General features: G+C 48.5%; 1 protein-coding gene and 1 long non-coding RNA gene across 4 annotated transcripts in view; both read right to left on the bottom strand.

Annotated features, from left to right (window-relative positions):
• The window catches only part of LOC127918983 (son of sevenless homolog 2-like), a gene marked incomplete at its 3' end in the record, with an annotated part of 34,216 nt that overhangs the window by 9,110 nt on the left and 5,500 nt on the right, over nucleotides 1-19,606 (bottom strand). The window contains exons 3-5 of the mRNA XM_052502309.1: nucleotides 16,064-16,270; nucleotides 8,927-9,070; nucleotides 7,799-7,909 (exon numbers count right to left, since the gene is read on the bottom strand). Coding sequence (XP_052358269.1) covers nucleotides 7,799-7,909; nucleotides 8,927-9,070; nucleotides 16,064-16,270 — 462 coding nt within the window. The remainder of the gene's footprint in view (nucleotides 1-7,798; nucleotides 7,910-8,926; nucleotides 9,071-16,063; nucleotides 16,271-19,606) is intronic.
• On the bottom strand, nucleotides 501-1,442 carry LOC127918984 (uncharacterized). 3 transcript variants are annotated; one of them, XR_008101622.1, is made up of 3 exons: nucleotides 1,350-1,442; nucleotides 1,021-1,049; nucleotides 501-525 (listed from the first exon to the last, which is right to left on the bottom strand). It is a non-coding gene; the product is annotated as an uncharacterized LOC127918984 (long non-coding RNA). The 3 variants fall into 3 exon arrangements; XR_008101621.1 differs by lacking the exon at nucleotides 1,021-1,049 and adding an exon at nucleotides 758-786; XR_008101620.1 differs by lacking the exon at nucleotides 501-525 and adding an exon at nucleotides 762-786.

Raw genomic sequence — 19,606 nt, 5'->3', positions numbered from 1 at the left:
GGCAGAGTAACCTGATGAAGGGATGACTGGTGGACTGGACTGAGTAACCTGATGAAGGGATGACTGTGGTGGACTGGGCAGAGTAACCCAATGAAGGGATGACTGGGCAGAGTAACCTGATGAAGGGATGACTGGGCAGAGTAACCCGATGAAGGGATGACTGTGGTGGACTGGGCAGAGTAACCTGATGAAGGGATGACTGTGGTGGACTGGGCAGAGTAACCTGATGAAGGGATGACTGTGGTGGACTGGGCAGAGTAACCTGATGAAGGGATGACTGTGGTGGACTGGGCAGAGTAACCTGATGAAGGGATGACTGTGGTGGACTGGGCAGAGTAACCTGATGAAGGGATGACTGTGGTGGACTGGGCAGAGTAACCTGATGAAGGGATGACTGTGGTGGACTGGGCAGAGTAACCTGATGAAGGGATGACTGTGGTGGACTGGGCAGAGTAACCTGATGAAGGGATGACTGTGGTGGACTGGGCAGAGTAACCTGATGAAGGGATGACTGGGCAGAGTAACCTGATGAAGGGATGACTGTGGTGGACTGGGCAGAGTAACCTGATGAAGGGATGACTGTGGTGGACTGGGCAGAGTAACCTGATGAAGGGATGACTGTGGTGGACTGGGCAGAGTAACCTGATGAAGGGATGACTGGTGGGCTGGGCAGAGTAACCTGATGAAGGGATGACTGTGGTAGACTGGGCAGAGTAACCTGATGAAGGGATGACTGTGGTGGACTGGGCAGAGTAACCTGATGAAGGGATGACTGGGCAGAGTAACCTGATGAAGGGATGACTGTGGTGGACTGGGCAGAGTAACCCAATGAAGGGATGACTGTGGTGGACTGGGCAGAGTAACCTGATGAAGGGATGACTGTGGTAGACTGGGCAGAGTAACCTGATGAAGGGATGACTGTGGTGGACTGGGCAGAGTAACCTGATGAAGGGATGACTGTGGTAGACTGGGCAGAGTAACCTGATGAAGGGATGACTGTGGTGGACTGGGCAGAGTAACCTGATGAAGGGATGACTGGGCAGAGTAACCTGATGAAGGGATGACTGTGGTGGACTGGGCAGAGTAACCTGATGAAGGGATGACTGTGGTGGACTGGGCAGAGTAACCCGATGAAGGGATGACTGGGCAGAGTAACCTGATGAAGGGATGACTGGTGGACTGGACTGAGTAACCTGATGAAGGGATGACTGTGGTGGACTGGGCAGAGTAACCTGATGAAGGGATGACTGTGGTGGACTGGGCAGAGTAACCTGATGAAGGGATGACTGTGGTAGACTGGGCAGAGTAACCTGATGAAGGGATGACTGTGGTGGACTGGGCAGAGTAACCTGATGAAGGGATGACTGTGGTAGACTGGGCAGAGTAACCTGATGAAGGGATGACTGTGGTAGACTGGGCAGAGTAACCTGATGAAGGGATGACTGTGGTAGACTGGGCAGAGTAACCTGATGAAGGGATGACTGTGGTGGACTGGGCAGAGTAACCTGATGAAGGGATGACTGTGGTAGACTGGGCAGAGTAACCTGATGAAGGGATGACTGTGGTGGACTGGGCAGAGTAACCTGATGAAGGGATGACTGTGGTGGACTGGGCAGAGTAACCTGATGAAGGGATGACTGGTAGACTGGGCAGAGTAACCCAATGAAGGGATGACTGGGCAGAGTAACCCGATGAAGGGATGACTGGTGGACTGGGCAGAGTAACCTGATGAAGGGATGACTGTGGTAGACTGGGCAGAGTAACCTGATGAAGGGATGACTGTGGTGGACTGGGCAGAGTAACCTGATGAAGGGATGACTGTGGTGGACTGGGCAGAGTAACCCAATGAAGGGATGACTGGTGGACTGGACAGAGTAACCTGATGAAGGGATGACTGTGGTAGACTGGGCAGAGTAACCTGATGAAGGGATGACTGTGGTGGACTGGGCAGAGTAACCTGATGAAGGGATGACTGTGGTAGACTGGGCAGAGTAACCTGATGAAGGATGACTGTGGTGGACTGGGGAGAGTAACCTGATGAAGGGATGACTGGTGGACTGGACAGAGTAACCTGATGAAGGGATGACTGTGGTGGACTGGGCAGAGTAACCTGATGAAGGGATGACTGGTGGACTGGACTGAGTAACCTGATGAAGGGATGACTGTGGTGGACTGGGCAGAGTAACCCAATGAAGGGATGACTGGGCAGAGTAACCTCATGAAGGGATGACTGGTGGACTGGACTGAGTAACCTGATGAAGGGATGACTGTGGTAGACTGGGCAGAGTAACCTGATGAAGGGATGACTGTGGTGGACTGGGCAGAGTAACCTGATGAAGGGATGACTGTGGTAGACTGGGCAGAGTAACCTGATGAAGGGATGACTGTGGTGGACTGGGCAGAGTAACCTGATGAAGGGATGACTGTGGTAGACTGGGCAGAGTAACCTGATGAAGGGATGACTGTGGTGGACTGGGCAGAGTAACCCAATGAAGGGATGACTGGGCAGAGTAACCCGATGAAGGGATGACTGGTGGACTGGGCAGAGTAACCTGATGAAGGGATGACTGGTGGACTGGGCAGAGTAACCTGATGAAGGGATGACTGTGGTAGACTGGGCAGAGTAACCTGATGAAGGGATGACTGTGGTGGACTGGGCAGAGTAACCTGATGAAGGGATGACTGTGGTGGACTGGGCAGAGTAACCCAATGAAGGGATGACTGTGGTGGACTGGACAGAGTAACCTGATGAAGGGATGACTGTGGTAGACTGGGCAGAGTAACCTGATGAAGGGATGACTGTGGTGGACTGGGCAGAGTAACCTGATGAAGGGATGACTGTGGTAGACTGGGCAGAGTAACCTGATGAAGGGATGACTGTGGTGGACTGGGCAGAGTAACCTGATGAAGGGATGACTGTGGTGGACTGGGCAGAGTAACCCAATGAAGGGATGACTGGTGGACTGGACAGAGTAACCTGATGAAGGGATGACTGTGGTGGACTGGGCAGAGTAACCTGATGAAGGGATGACTGTGGTGGACTGGGCAGAGTAACCTGATGAAGGGATGACTGTGGTGGACTGGGCAGAGTAACCTGATGAAGGGATGACTGTGGTGGACTGGGCAGAGTAACCTGATGAAGGGATGACTGTGGTGGACTGGACAGAGTAACCTGATGAAGGGATGACTGTGGTGGACTGGGCAGAGTAACCTGATGAAGGGATGACTGTGGTGGACTGGGCAGAGTAACCTGATGAAGGGATGACTGTGGTAGACTGGGCAGAGTAACCTGATGAAGGGATGACTGGTAGACTGGGCAGAGTAACCTGATGAAGGGATGACTGTGGTGGACTGGGCAGAGTAACCTGATGAAGGGATGACTGTGGTGGACTGGGCAGAGTAACCTGATGAAGGGATGACTGTGGTAGACTGGGCAGAGTAACCTGATGAAGGGATGACTGTGGTAGACTGGGCAGAGTAACCTGATGAAGGGATGACTGTGGTGGACTGGGCAGAGTAACCTGATGAAGGGATGACTGTGGTGGACTGGGCAGAGTAACCTGATGAAGGGAGGACTGGGCAGAGTAACCTGATGAAGGGATGACTGTGGTGGACTGGGCAGAGTAACCTGATGAAGGGATGACTGGGCAGAGTAACCCGATGAAGGGATGACTGGGCAGAGTAACCCGATGAAGGGATGACTGTGGTGGACTGGACAGAGTAACCTGATGAAGGGATGACTGTGGTGGACTGGGCAGAGTAACCCGATGAAGGGATGACTGGGCAGAGTAACCTGATGAAGGGATGACTGGTGGACTGGACTGAGTAACCTGATGAAGGGATGACTGTGGTGGACTGGGCAGAGTAACCCAATGAAGGGATGACTGGTGGACTGGACAGAGTAACCTGATGAAGGGATGACTATGGTGGACTGGGCAGAGTAACCTGATGAAGGGATGACTGTGGTAGACTGGGCAGAGTAACCTGATGAAGGGATGACTGGTAGACTGGGCAGAGTAACCTGATGAAGGGATGACTGTGGTGGACTGGGCAGAGTAACCTGATGAAGGGATGACTGTGGTGGACTGGGCAGAGTAACCTGATGAAGGGATGACTGTGGTAGACTGGGCAGAGTAACCTGATGAAGGGATGACTGTGGTGGACTGGGCAGAGTAACCTGATGAAGGGATGACTGTGGTGGACTGGGCAGAGTAACCTGATGAAGGGATGACTGTGGTGGACTGGGCAGAGTAACCTGATGAAGGGATGACTGGTGGACTGGGCAGAGTAACCTGATGAAGGGATGACTGGGCAGAGTAACCCGATGAAGGGATGACTGTGGTGGACTGGGCAGAGTAACCTGATGAAGGGATGACTGTGGTGGACTGGGCAGAGTAACCTGATGAAGGGATGACTGGTGGACTGGACAGAGTAACCTGATGAAGGGATGACTGTGGTGGACTGGGCAGAGTAACCTGATGAAGGGATGACTGGTGGACTGGACTGAGTAACCTGATGAAGGGATGACTGTGGCGGACTGGGCAGAGTAACCCAATGAAGGGATGACTGGGCAGAGTAACCTGATGAAGGGATGACTGGTGGACTGGACTGAGTAACCTGATGAAGGGATGACTGTGGTGGACTGGGCAGAGTAACCTGATGAAGGGATGACTGTGGTGGACTGGGCAGAGTAACCTGATGAAGGGATGACTGTGGTGGACTGGGCAGAGTAACCTGATGAAGGGATGACTGGTGGACTGGACTGAGTAACCTGATGAAGGGATGACTGTGGTGGACTGGGCAGAGTAACCTGATGAAGGGATGACTGTGGTGGACTGGGCAGAGTAACCTGATGAAGGGATGACTGTGGTGGACTGGGCAGAGTAACCTGATGAAGGGATGACTGTGGTGGACTGGGCAGAGTAACCTGATGAAGGGATGACTGGGCAGAGTAACCCGATGAAGGGATGACTGTGGTGGACTGGGCAGAGTAACCTGATGAAGGGATGACTGTGGTGGACTGGGCAGAGTAACCTGATGAAGGGATGACTGTGGTGGACTGGGCAGAGTAACCTGATGAAGGGATGACTGGTGGACTGGACAGAGTAACCTGATGAAGGGATGACTGTGGTGGACTGGGCAGAGTAACCTGATGAAGGGATGACTGGTGGACTGGACTGAGTAACCTGATGAAGGGATGACTGTGGTGGACTGGGCAGAGTAACCCGATGAAGGGATGACTGGGCAGAGTAACCTGATGAAGGGATGACTGGTGGACTGGACTGAGTAACCTGATGAAGGGATGACTGTGGTGGACTGGGCAGAGTAACCTGATGAAGGGATGACTGTGGTGGACTGGGCAGAGTAACCTGATGAAGGGATGACTGGTGGACTGGACAGAGTAACCTGATGAAGGGATGACTGTGGTGGACTGGGCAGAGTAACCTGATGAAGGGATGACTGGTGGACTGGACTGAGTAACCTGATGAAGGGATGACTGTGGTGGACTGGGCAGAGTAACCCGATGAAGGGATGACTGGGCAGAGTAACCTGATGAAGGGATGACTGGTGGACTGGACTGAGTAACCTGATGAAGGGATGACTGTGGTGGACTGGGCAGAGTAACCTGATGAAGGGATGACTGTGGTGGACTGGGCAGAGTAACCTGATGAAGGGATGACTGTGGTGGACTGGGCAGAGTAACCTGATGAAGGGATGACTGTGGTGGACTGGGCAGAGTAACCCGATGAAGGGATGACTGGTGGACTGGACAGAGTAACCTGATGAAGGGATGACTGTGGTGGACTGGGCAGAGTAACCTGATGAAGGGATGACTGGTGGACTGGACTGAGTAACCTGATGAAGGGATGACTGTGGTGGACTGGGCAGAGTAACCCAATGAAGGGATGACTGGGCAGAGTAACCTGATGAAGGGATGACTGGTGGACTGGACTGAGTAACCTGATGAAGGGATGACTGTGGTGGACTGGGCAGAGTAACCTGATGAAGGGATGACTGTGGTGGACTGGGCAGAGTAACCTGATGAAGGGATGACTGGTGGACTGGACAGAGTAACCTGATAAAGGGATGACTGTGGTGGACTGGGCAGAGTAACCTGATGAAGGGATGACTGGTGGACTGGACTGAGTAACCTGATGAAGGGATGACTGTGGTGGACTGGGCAGAGTAACCCAATGAAGGGATGACTGGGCAGAGTAACCTGATGAAGGGATGACTGGTGGACTGGACTGAGTAACCTGATGAAGGGATGACTGTGGTGGACTGGGCAGAGTAACCTGATGAAGGGATGACTGGTAGACTGGGCAGAGTAACCTGATGAAGGGATGACTGGTAGACTGGGCAGAGTAACCTGATGAAGGGATGACTGGTGGACTGGGCAGAGTAACCCGAGTCAACATTGTCATAGCATCCAGCCCCTCCGCTCCCCCCTCCCGCCCAGAGAAGCAGGCCAGACAGAGGCTCTGAGGCTAGACAGCCCAGAGAAGCAGGCCAGACAGAGGCTCTGAGGCCAGACAGCCCAGAGAAGCAGGCCAGACAGAGGCTCTGAGGCCAGACAGCCCAGAGAAGCAGGCCAGACAGAGGCTCTGAGGCCAGACAGCCCAGAGAAGCAGGCCAGACAGAGGCTCTGAGGCCAGACAGCCCAGAGAAGCAGGCCAGACAGAGGCTCTGAGGCCAGACAGCCCAGAGAAGCAGGCCAGACAGAGGCTCTGAGGCCAGACAGCCCAGAGAAGCAGGCCAGACAGAGGCTCTGAGGCCAGACAGCCCAGAGAAGCAGGCCAGACAGAGGCTCTGAGGCCAGACAGCCCAGAGAAGCAGGCCAGACAGAGGCTCTGAGGCCAGACAGCCCAGAGAAGCAGGCCAGACAGAGGCTCTGAGGCCAGACAGCCCAGAGAAGCAGGCCAGACAGAGGCTCTGAGGCCAGACAGCCCAGAGAAGCAGGCCAGACAGAGGCTCTGAGGCCAGACAGCCCAGAGAAGCAGGCCAGACAGAGGCTAACAACAAAGGACCAGAATCAAGAAGGACGTTTCCATCAGAACATAGAGCATCACAGGACCACAAAGAGGCTCACTCTTCATCAACTATATTTAAAAAAGGCAAGAGTTTTCCCAGTGACCTCACCTGGAAACACTACCAGCCTTACGTGTTATATAGGCCTGATTTATCCTGCCTGTCTCAACGCTCTCAGATGGAATACAACATCAAACACTGTCTTGAATAGGTGCCGGGAGGCATTAGTTTTTAGTATAATAATTGACTGCTGTTCCTGAGGGGAGGAATGTCCAGGTAACAACACAACAGATCAATGTGGATAACTAACTAAACTACAGGAAGGAAGCATGTTCTTCACAGACATTTTTAGGGAATTTAGCATCAGCTAGAATATCTCCTGTTACGGACACGGAACATCCAATCAGAAAGGAGTAAGCCCGAGAACCTCGTTACGGACACGGAACAACCAATCAGAAAGGAGTAAGCCCGAGAACCTCGTTACGGACACGGAACATCCAATCAGAAAGGAGTAAGCCCGAGAACCTCGTTACGAACACTGAACAACCAATCAGAGAAGGGTAAGCCAGATAACCTTGTGTGCATTAACCATGCAACATGTTGGAAACCTCCATGTTAACTTCCAGTTGAGAGTTTAAGACACCAACGCAGTGTATATCTCTGAAATAATCTCTTTGTGTCAATGCCAGGTTGCATGTTTACCTAGAGGTACTATTGTGGGCCTGGCCATCCGGTACCGCGTGTGCGTGTGTGTGTGTGTGTGTGTTACCTGGAAGTATAGTCCTACAGTAGGCCGGGCCATCAGGCTGCTGAAGTGCTCGTGGAACTGTCTGGACAGGATGTCCTGAGACAGGGTCTCATACGGATCAAACGCCTGCTCCTGGAGTTGAAAGAAGAGATCTGGGAGTAGGCTAGAAGTGTCCCTGAATGTGTGTAATGTACAACTAGGTATTGTAGGTACCTATGACAGGCAGAACAACACCCGTTAACTGGAAATATATTCCCAATATAACACTCTGGTACCTTATTGATGAACTAGAGTCCCAATATAACACTCTGGTAACTTATTGATGAACTAGAGTCCCAATATAACACTCTGGTACAGTATTGATGAACTAGAGTCCCAATATAACACGCTGGTACAGTATTGATGAACTAGATTCCCAATATAACAATCTGGTACCTTATTCATGAACTAGATTCCCCATATAACACTCTGGTACAGTATTGATGAACTAGATTCCCAATATAACAATCTGGTACCTTATTCATGAACTAGATTCCCCATATAACACTCTGGTACAGTATTGATGAACTAGAGTCCCAATATAACACTCTGGTACAGTATTGATGAACTAGAGTCCCAATATAACCCTCTGGTACAGTATTGATGAACTAGAGTCCCAATATAACACTCTGGTACAGTATTGATGAACTAGAGTCCCAATATAACCCTCTGGTACAGTATTGATGAACTAGAGTCCCAATATAACACTCTGGTACCTTATTGATGAACTAGAGTCCCAATATAACCCTCTGGTACAGTATTGATGAACTAGAGTCCCAATATAACACTCTGGTACAGTATTGATGAACTAGAGTCCCAATATAACACTCTGGTACAGTATTGATGAACTAGAGTCCCAATATAACCCTCTGGTACAGTATAGATGAACTAGAGTCCCAATATAACACTCTGGTACCTTATTGATGAACTAGATTCCCAATATAACACTCTGGTACCTTATTGATGAACTAGAGTCCCAATATAACACTCTGGTACAGTATTGATGAACTAGATTCCCAATATAACACTCTGGTACCTTATTGATGAACTAGATTCCCCATATAACACTCTGGTACCTTATTGATGAACTAGCTGTGTATGATGTCCTACCTCTGCCAGGTCCTCGAAGCAGCTGCCCACCAGAGGATGAGGGCTAGTGTCAGCGGTCATCTCCACTGCGTCCTCTATCAGCCCCAGAAGTTTGACCGTCAGCTCATGAATGTCCGAAATGTTGCTGAAGATAACCTCAACATCCTGCAGGGAGCCAGAGAGAACATGATGTTAGTTTAATATGGAAATACACGACCCCATAAAACGGTACACCGCACAGTCCTTAAGAGATGATAAGGCATTAGATAGTGGATATCATCCTTCACATACGGAGGTTGTTGTCTCATTATTTGACCCATCCCACTTCCTGAACATCTCAAAGCCATATTTGACCCATTCCACTTCCTGGACATCTCAAAGCCATATTTGACCCATCCCACTTCCTGGACATCTCAAAGCCATATTTGACCCATCCCACTTCCTGGACATCTCAAAGCCATATTTGACCCATCCCACTTCCTGGACATCTCAAAGCCATATTTGACCCATCCCACTTCCTGGACATCTCAAAGCCATATTTGACCCATCCCACTTCCTGGACATCTCAAAGCCATATTTGACCCATCCCACTTCCTGGACATCTCAAAGCCATATTTGACCCATCCCACTTCCTGGACATCTCAAAGCCATATTTGACCCATCCCACTTCCTGGACATCTCAAAGCCATATTTGACCCATTCCACTTCCTGGACATCTCAAAGCCATATTTGACCCATCCCACTTCCTGGACATCTCAAAGCCATATTTGACCCATTCCACTTCCTGGACATCTCAAAGCCATATTTGACCCATCCCACTTCCTGGACATCTCAAAGCCATATTTGACCCATTACACTTCCTGGACATCTCAAAGCCATATTTGACCCATTCCACTTCCTGGACATCTCAAAGCCATATTTGACCCATTCCACTTCCTGGACATCTCAAAGCCATATTTGACCCATTCCACTTCCTGGACATCTCAAAGCCATATTTGACCCATTCCACTTCCTGGACATCTCAAAGCCATATTTGACCCATTCCACTTCCTGGACATCTCAAAGCCATATTTGACCCATCCCACTTCCTGGACATCTCAAAGCCATATTTGACCCATCCCACTTCCTGGACATCTCAAAGCCATATTTGACCCATCCCACTTCCTGGACATCTCAAAAGCCATATTTGACCCATCCCACTTCCTGGACATCTCAAAGCCATATTTGACCCATTCCACTTCCTGGACATCTCAAAGCCATATTTGACCCATTCCACTTCCTGGACATCTCAAAGCCATATTTGACCCATCCCACTTCCTGGACATCTCAAAGCCATATTTGACCCATCCCACTTCCTGGACATCTCAAAGCCATATTTGACCCATCCCACTTCCTGGACATCTCAAAGCCATATTTGACCCATTCCACTTCCTGGACATCTCAAAGCCATATTTGACCCATTCCACTTCCTGGACATCTCAAAGCCATATTTGACCCATCCCACTTCCTGGACATCTCAAAGCCATATTTGACCCATTACACTTCCTGGACATCTCAAAGCCATATTTGACCCATTCCACTTCCTGGACATCTCAAAGCCATATTTGACCCATTACACTTCCTGGACATCTCAAAGCCATTTTCCAGGATATTTTTGCAGTCAGCTCTAAATGTATTTTGTCAGGAGCAACAGATGTGGCTATCTGTTAGTAGTTAATTATGTATATAGTCGTGCTCACTCAAACGATACACTGTCTGTCCCAAATAGGCAAAGCCACAGCAGACCATTAAATAAAACAAAACTCTCCACTCAGCACAGTTTTTCTTCAGCCAAGTGAAATGCAATCCAGTGTTTTAACAAAAAAAAAGGGGATTTTCTGTGTTTAAACCGTGATTTGAACCTCAGTGTTTACGATTGTTTCTTTTTTGGCAGCAGGACAATAATCTTTACTTCTCTGAAAAGTCTCAGAACAGAACAGTCTTCTAGGATACAATAGTGAATGTTCAGCCTGTTTGTGAAGCACAGGAAGGTTATGAAGGTGCACAGGAAGGTTATGAAGGTGCACAGGAAGGTTATGAAGTCAACCCAAGCATTTCACATCACAGCAGCATTGCAGCTCCTGATTAGCCAGTTATCTGATTACGGTAGTTTAGCGGTAACGGTCTGACACAGGGGTTGGGTGAAAATGGCTTTGGTATACGGTCAAAATGTTTGTAAACTTGCCTGACTGTATGTAAACAGGCCTCTGTCCTAATACATCCACGACTTAGTGTTCTCTCGACCTGTGTGTACCTACGTTGTAAACTTTCGTTCGTAGGCTAGGTTGTAGCAATCTCATGATGGGTATAGGGACAATTAGAGTATCATGTCGTATCCTAAACAGAGGTCGACCGATTAAATCGGCATGGCCGATTAATTAGGGCCGATTTCAAGTGCTCAAAACAAAATCGTGAATCTGCCTTTTTGGACGCCCCGATTATGGCCGATGACATTGCGATATACGAGGAGACTGTGTGGCAGGCTGACCACCTGTTACTGCAGGCTGACCACCTGTTACAAGAGTGCAGCGTCAAAAGGACCTTGTGGCAGCAAGGAGCCAAGGTAAGTTGCCAGCTAGCATTAAACATATCTTATAAAAAAGAATCAATCTTCACATAATCACTAGTTAACTACACATGGTTGATGACATTACTTGGTTAACTAGCTTGTCCTGCGTTGCATATAATCAATGCGGTGCCTGTTAATTTATCATCGAATCACAGCCTACTTCAACTTCGCCAAAAGGGTGATTTAACAAAAGCAGTTTGGGCCTCCTGGCTCGTTATGAGATGTGTTTCTTCTTAACAAAGACCTTAATTAATTTGCCAGAATTGTACATAATTATGACATAACATTGAAGGTTGTGCAATGTAACAGGAATATTTAGACTTAGGATGCCACCCGTTAAGATAAAATACAGAACGGTTCCATATTTCACTGAAAGAATAAACGTTTTGTTTTGGATAATATAGTTTCCGGATTTGACCATATTAATGACCTAAGGCTCGTATTTCTGTGTGTTTATTATATTATAATTAAGTCTATGATTTGATAGAGCGCGGTGGTAGGCAGCAGCAGGATCATAAGCATTCATTCAAACAGCACTTTACTGCGTTTGCCAGAAGCTCTCAGCAATGCTAGAAGCACAGCGCTTTTATGACTTCAAGCCTATCAACTCCCGATATTAGGCTGGCAATACTAAAGTACCTATTAGAACATCCAATAGTCAAAGGTATAATGAAATACAAATGGTATAGAGAGAAATAGTCGCCGCGTCATAATTCCTATAATAACTACAACCTAAAACATCTTAACTGGGAAATTGACGAACTGGGAATATTGAACCGTTAGCTTTTTTTACATGGCACATATTGCACTTTTACTTTCTTCTCCAACACTTTGTTTTTGCATTATATTTAAACCAAATTGAACACGGTTCATTTTTATTTGAGACTAAATAGATTTTATGTATCATATTAAGTTAAAATAAAAGTGTTCATTGTTCATTCAGGATTGTTGTAATTGTCATTATTACACACACACACACACACATTGTTTTTATTCGGTATCAGCTTTTTTTTTTGGTCTTCCAATAAATTGGTATCAGGCGTTGAAAAACATTATCAGTCGACCTCTAACCCTAAACCCGTCGACCTCTAACCCTAAACCCGTCACTGTTACATTGAACTGGTTGAATGGAATATGAATGGACAGTCATCCAATATGATGTAATAGAAATAAGGCCATATAGGTCATATTTGAGATTCTTCAAATAGCCACCCTTTGCACACTCTTGGCATTCTCTCAACCAGCTTGACCTGGAATGCTTTTCCAACAGTCTTGAAGGAGTTCCCACATAATGTTGAGCACTTGTCGGCTGCTTTTCCTTCACTCTGCGGTCCAACTCATCCCAAACCATCTCAAATTAGGTTGAGGTCAGGTGATTGTGGAGGCCAGGTAATCCGATGCAGCACTCCATCCCTCTCCTTGGTCAAATAGCCCTTTCATTAATTAATTAATTAATTATTGAACCTTTATTTAACTAGGCAAGTAAGTTAAGAACAAATTATTATTTACAATGATGGCTTACCACGGCCAAACCCTAACCCGGACGATGCTGGGCCAATTGTGTGCCACCCTATGGGAAACTCCCAATCTCAGCTGGTTGTGATACAGCCTGGAATCGAACCAGGGTCTGTAATGATGCCTCTAGCACTGAGATGCAGTGCTTTAGACCGCTGTGCCACTCGGGAACCCCTTACACAGCCTGGTGGTGTGTTTTACGTCCAACCCTACCTTGTCACAACACAATGGATTGGCTCAAACGCATTAAGAAGGAAAGAAATTCACATCTGTTAATTGAAATGCATTCCAGGTGACTACCTCATGAAGCTGGTTGGGAGAATGCCAAGAGCATGCAAAGCAGTCAAGGCAAAGGGTGGCTTCTTTGAAGAATCAAACATCTTAAGTATATTTAGATTTGCTTAACACTTTTTTTGGTTACTACCTGATTCCATATGTGTTATTTCATAGTGTTGATGTCTTCACTATTATTCTACAAATGTAGAAAATAGTCAAAATAAAGAAAAACCCTTGAATGAGTAGGTGTGTCCAAACTTTTGACTGATACAGTATACGACTCGTATACGACAACGTTTGAATTTTCAACTAAGACTATTCTAACATATGACTCAGCTGACTGTTCGAATATACAGTTGGAGGTTGTTTACATTCACCTTAGCCAAATACATTTAAACTGTATTATAATCATTGATTATGCTTATGAGGTATTAATAGAAGAGGGGTTATAAGACCCCTCCCTCCTTACTTTTTATAGGGTCCTTAGACTACAGATTAACAACATATATATTCATTATATTCGGTTTATCATTGTTCCACAGTACTTTTCTAGTCTCTCTGCTTCTTATGAAGAAACTGTCTGAGACTGTGAAGACAGAACTCTGCAGGGGAGTCTAAGAGACAAGAGATTAGTCAGACGTTCCACTATATATCAACATAGACATTTACTGCTAAGCTTTTAGATAGCTATATAAACAAGAGTTTAAAAGTGTGGAGTAGGCATGGTTTTGGTCTCAGGAATAGAAGATAATGACGTAGGCAGTGGCATCACTAGGGCCGGCCTTTGGGTTTAATACATTTTTGATTATTTTATCTTACCTTTATTTAACCAGGCAAGTCAGTTAAGAACACATTCTTATTTTCAATGACGGCCTGGGAACAGTGGGTTAACTGCCTGTTCAGGGGCAGAACAAGAGATTTGTACCTTGTCAGCTCGGGGTTTGAACTCGCAACCTTCCGGTTACTAGTCCAACGCTCTAACCGCTAGGCTACGCTGCCGCCCAATAAAACGACTTGAGACCTCTTCTTTGATGCAGAACTTACTGGGAAACATGCATTCATTGTTCCCGTTGTCAACTTCTGTCTGCAACTGCATTAATAAAGGGTTTTGAATGATTTAATTAGAGATATTGTCATAATGCTATATTTCATCAATGAGCCAATGATTGACAAGGAACAAGGAAACGAACAAGGTGTTTTATAAGATGTTTATAACCCAGCTACCATTTCCACCCGAGGTGTCTATGCGCCGTTTCCACCCGAGGTGTCTATGCGCCCGTTTCCACCCGAGGTGTCTATGCGCCGTTTCCACCCGAGGTGTCTATGCGCCGTTTCCACCCGAGTGTCTATGCGCCGTTTCCACCCGAGGTGTCTATGCGCCGTTTCCACCCGAGGTGTCTATGCGCCGTTTCCACCCGAGGTGTCTATGCGCCCGTTTCCACCCGAGGTGTCTATGCGCCCGTTTCCACCCGAGGTGTCTATGCGCCGTTTCCACCCGAGGTGTCTATACGCCGTTTCCACCCGAGGTGTCTATACGCCGTTTCCACCCGAGTGTCTATTATCTGTTACACTGTTTCCACCCGGAGGTGTCTATGCGCCCGTTTCCACCCGACTATGCGCCGTTTCCACCCGAGGTGTCTATACGCCGTTTCCACCCGAGTGTCTATACGCCGTTTCCACCCGAGGTGTCTATTATCTGTTACACTGTTTCCACCCGAGGTGTCTATTATCTGTTACACTGTTTCCACCCGAGGTGTCTATTATCTGTTACACTGTTTCCACCCGAGGTGTCTATGCGCCGTTTCCACCCGAGTGTCTATGCGCCCGTTTCCACCCGAGGTGTCTATGCGCCGTTTCCACCCGAGGTGTCTATGCGCCGTTTCCACCCGAGGTGTCTATGCGCCGTTTCCACCGAGGTGTCTATTATCTGTTACACTGTTTCCACCGAGGTGTCTATTATCTGTTACACTGTTTCCACCGAGGTGTCTATTATCTGTTACACTGTTTCCACCGAGGTGTCTATTACCTGTTACACTGTTTCCACCCGAGGTGTCTATTATCTGTTACACTGTTTCCACCCGAGGTGTCTATTATCTGTTACACTGTTTCCACCTGAGGTGTCTATTATCTGTTACACTGTTTCCACCTGAGGTGTCTATTATCTGTTACACTGTTTCCACCCGAGGTGTCTATTATCTGTTACACTGTTTCCACCCGAGGTGTCTATAAACTGTTTCCACCTGAGGTGTCTATTATCTGTTACACTGTTTCCACCCGAGGTGTCTATTATCTGTTACACTGTTTCCACCTGAGGTGTCTATTATCTGTTACACTGTTTCCACCCGAGGTGTCTATTATCTGTTACACTGTTTCCACCCGAGGTGTCTATTATCTGTTACACTGTTTCCACCCGAGGTGTCTATTATCTGTTACACTGTTTCCACCCGAGGTGTCTATTATCTGTTACACTGTTTCCACCGAGGTGTCTATTATCTGTTACACTGTTTCCACCCGAGGTGTCTATTATCTGTTACACTGTTTCCACCCGAGGTGTCTATTATCTGTTACACTGTTTCCACCCGAGGTGTCTATTATCTGTTACACTGTTTCCACCCGAGGTGTCTATACACTGTTTCCACCCGAGGTGTCTATACACTGTTTCCACCCGAGGTGTCTATTACCTGTTACACTGTTTCCACCAGAGGTGTCTATGCGCCGTTTCCACCAGAGGTGTCTATAAGCTGTTACACTGTTTTCACCTGAGGCGTGAAGATCTTGTTGTTGAACAGGAAGTGATGTCGGAACACCTTGATGATGAGGTCAAGCTCCCGCAGGTACTGGCGCTCCTCTGCAATCTCCAAGCGCACCAGGTCATCGTAGGTCAGCTCCCCCGACGACGACGGCTCCTCCGTACACTGAGACACCAGACCGATGTCCTCGTCCTGGTCAAACATGTCCATTAGGACCTGCAACAGAGACATCAGGTCAGACGTGTCCATTAGGACCTGCAACAGAGACATCAGGTCAGACGTGTCCATTAGGACCTGCAACAGAGACATGAGGTCAGACATGTCCATTAGGACCTGCAACAGAGACATCAGGTCAAACATGTCCATTAGGACCTGCAACAGAGACATCAGGTCAGACATGTCCAACACCTGGGACGGACACAGAGACATCAGGTCAGACATGTCCATTAGGACCTGCAACAGAGACATCAGGTCAGACATGTCCATTAGGACCTGCAACAGAGACATCAGGTCAGACATGTCCAACACCTGGGACGGACACAGAGACATCAGGTCAGACATGTCCATTAGGACCTGCAACAGAGACATCAGGTCAGACATGTCCATTAGGACCTGCAACAGAGACATCAGGTCAGACATGTCCAACACCTGGGACGGACACAGAGACATCAGGTCAGACGTGTCCATTAGGACCTGCAACAGAGACATCAGGTCAGACATGTCCATTAGGACCTGCAACAGAGACATCAGGTCAGACATGTCCATTAGGACCTGCAACAGAGACATCAGGTCAGACATGTCCAACACCTGGGACGGACACAGAGACATCAGGTCAGACATGTCCATTAGGACCTGCAACAGAGACATTAGGTCAGACATGTCCATTAGGACCTGCAACAGAGACATAACGTCAGACGTGTCCATTAGGACCTGCAACAGAGACATAACGTCAGACGTGTCCATTAGGACCTGCAACAGAGACATAACGTCAGACGTGTCCATTAGGACCTGCAACAGAGACATCAGGTCAGACGTGTCCATTAGGACCTGCAACAGAGACATCAGGTCAGACGTGTCCATTAGGACCTGCAACAGAGACATCAGGTCAGACGTGTCCATTAGGACCTGCAACAGAGACATCAGGTCAGACGTGTCCATTAGGACCTGCAACAGAGACATCAGGTCAGACGTGTCCATTAGGACCTGCAACAGAGACATCAGGTCAGACGTGTCCATTAGGACCTGCAACAGAGACATCAGGTCAGACGTGTCCATTAGGACCTGCAACAGAGAGACATCAGGTCAGACATGTCCATTAGGACCTGCAACAGAGACATCAGGTCAGACATGTCCATTAGGACCTGCAACAGAGACATCAGGTCAGACATGTCCATTAGGACCTGCAACAGAGACATCAGGTCAGACATGTCCAACACCTGGGACGGACACAGAGACATCAGGTCAGACATGTCCATTAGGACCTGCAACAGAGACATCAGGTCAGACATGTCCATTAGGACCTGCAACAGAGACATCAGGTCAGACGTGTCCATTAGGACCTGCAACAGAGACATCAGGGTCAGACGTGTCCATTAGGACCTGCAACAGAGACATCAGGTCAGACGTGTCCATTAGGACCTGCAACAGAGACATCAGGTCAGACGTGTCCATTAGGACCTGCAACAGAGACATCAGGTCAGACGTGTCCATTAGGACCTGCAACAGAGACATCAGGTCAGACGTGTCCATTAGGACCTGCAACAGAGACATCAGGTCAGACATGTCCAACACCTGGGACGGACACAGAGACATCAGGTCAGACATGTCCAACACCTGGGACGGACACAGAGACATCAGGTCAGACATGTCCATTAGGACCTGCAACAGAGACATCAGGTCAGACATGTCCAACACCTGGGACGGACACAGAGACATCAGGTCAGACATGTCCAACACCTGGGACGGACACAGAGACATCAGGTCAGACATGTCCATTAGGACCTGCAACAGAGACATCAGGTCAGACATGTCCAACACCTGGGGCCAGGACACAGAGACATCAGGTCAGACATGTCCATTAGGACCTGCAACAGAGACATCAGGTCAGACATGTCCAACACCTGGGACGGACACAGAGACATCAGGTCAGACATGTCCATTAGGACCTGCAACAGAGACATCAGGTCAGACATGTCCATTAGGACCTGCAACAGAGACATCAGGTCAGACGTGTCCAACACCTGGGACGGACACAGAGACATCAGGTCAGACGTGTCCATTAGGACCTGCAACAGAGACATCAGGTCAGACGTGTCCATTAGGACCTGCAACAGAGACATAACGTCCAGACGTGTCCATTAGGACCTGCAACAGAGACATCAGGTCAGGCGTGTCCAACACCTGGGACGGACACAGAGACATCAGGTCAGACATGTCCAACACCTGGGACGGACACAGAGACATCAGGTCAGACATGTCCAACACCTGGGACGGACACAGAGACATCAGGTCAGACATGTCCAACACCTGGGACGGACACAGAGACATCAGGTCAGACGTGTCCATTAGGACCTGCAACAGAGACATCAGGTCAGACGTGTCCATTAGGACCTGCAACAGAGACATCAGGTCAGACATGTCCATTAGGACCTGCAACAGAGACATCAGGTCAGACATGTCCATTAGGACCTGCAACAGAGACATCAGGTCAGACATGTCCAACACCTGGGACGGACACAGGACATCAGGTCAGACGTGTCCAACACCTGGGACGGACACAGAGACATCAGGTCAGACATGTCCAACACCTGGGACGGACACAGAGACATCAGGTCAGACATGTCCAACACCTGGGACGGACACAGAGACATCAGGTCAGACATGTCCAACACCTGGGACGGACACAGAGACATCAGGTCAGACGTGTCCATTAGGACCTGCAACAGAGACATCAGGTCAGACATGTCCATTAGGACCTGCAACAGAGACATAACGTCAGACGTGTCCATTAGGACCTGCAACAGAGACATCAGGTCAGGCGTGTCCAACACCTGGGACGGACACAGAGACATCAGGTCAGACATGTCCAACACCTGGGACGGACACAGAGACATCGGGTCAGACATGTCCAACACCTGGGACGGACACAGAGACATCCAGGTCAGACGTGTCCATTAGGACCTGCAACAGAGACATCAGGTCAGACATGTCCATTAGGACCTGCAACAGAGACATCAGGTCAGGCGTGTCCATTAGGACCTGCAACAGAGACATCAGGTCAGACATGTCCAACACCTGGGACGGACACAGAGAGACATCAGGTCAGACATGTCCAACACCTGGGACGGACAGCACAGAGACATCAGGTCAGACATGGCCAACACCTGGGACGGACACAGAGACAGGTTAACAAGTCAACCAGGACCATAGAATATATCTACAGACTTTGGAGTGGATTGGCATTGAAGGTGAGCGAGAGATGCAAAAACACACACAGACAGCTACAGCTAGACGCAGACAGAGCCAGCTAGATGCAGAACCAGAGCCAGCTAG

Source organism: Oncorhynchus keta, unplaced genomic scaffold (assembly GCF_023373465.1).
Source record: "Oncorhynchus keta strain PuntledgeMale-10-30-2019 unplaced genomic scaffold, Oket_V2 Un_contig_15443_pilon_pilon, whole genome shotgun sequence".
NCBI classification, from domain to species: domain Eukaryota; kingdom Metazoa; phylum Chordata; class Actinopteri; order Salmoniformes; family Salmonidae; genus Oncorhynchus; species Oncorhynchus keta.
The sequence above is the reverse complement of the archived record's forward strand: the minus strand, read 5'-3'. Positions and strand labels throughout refer to the sequence as shown.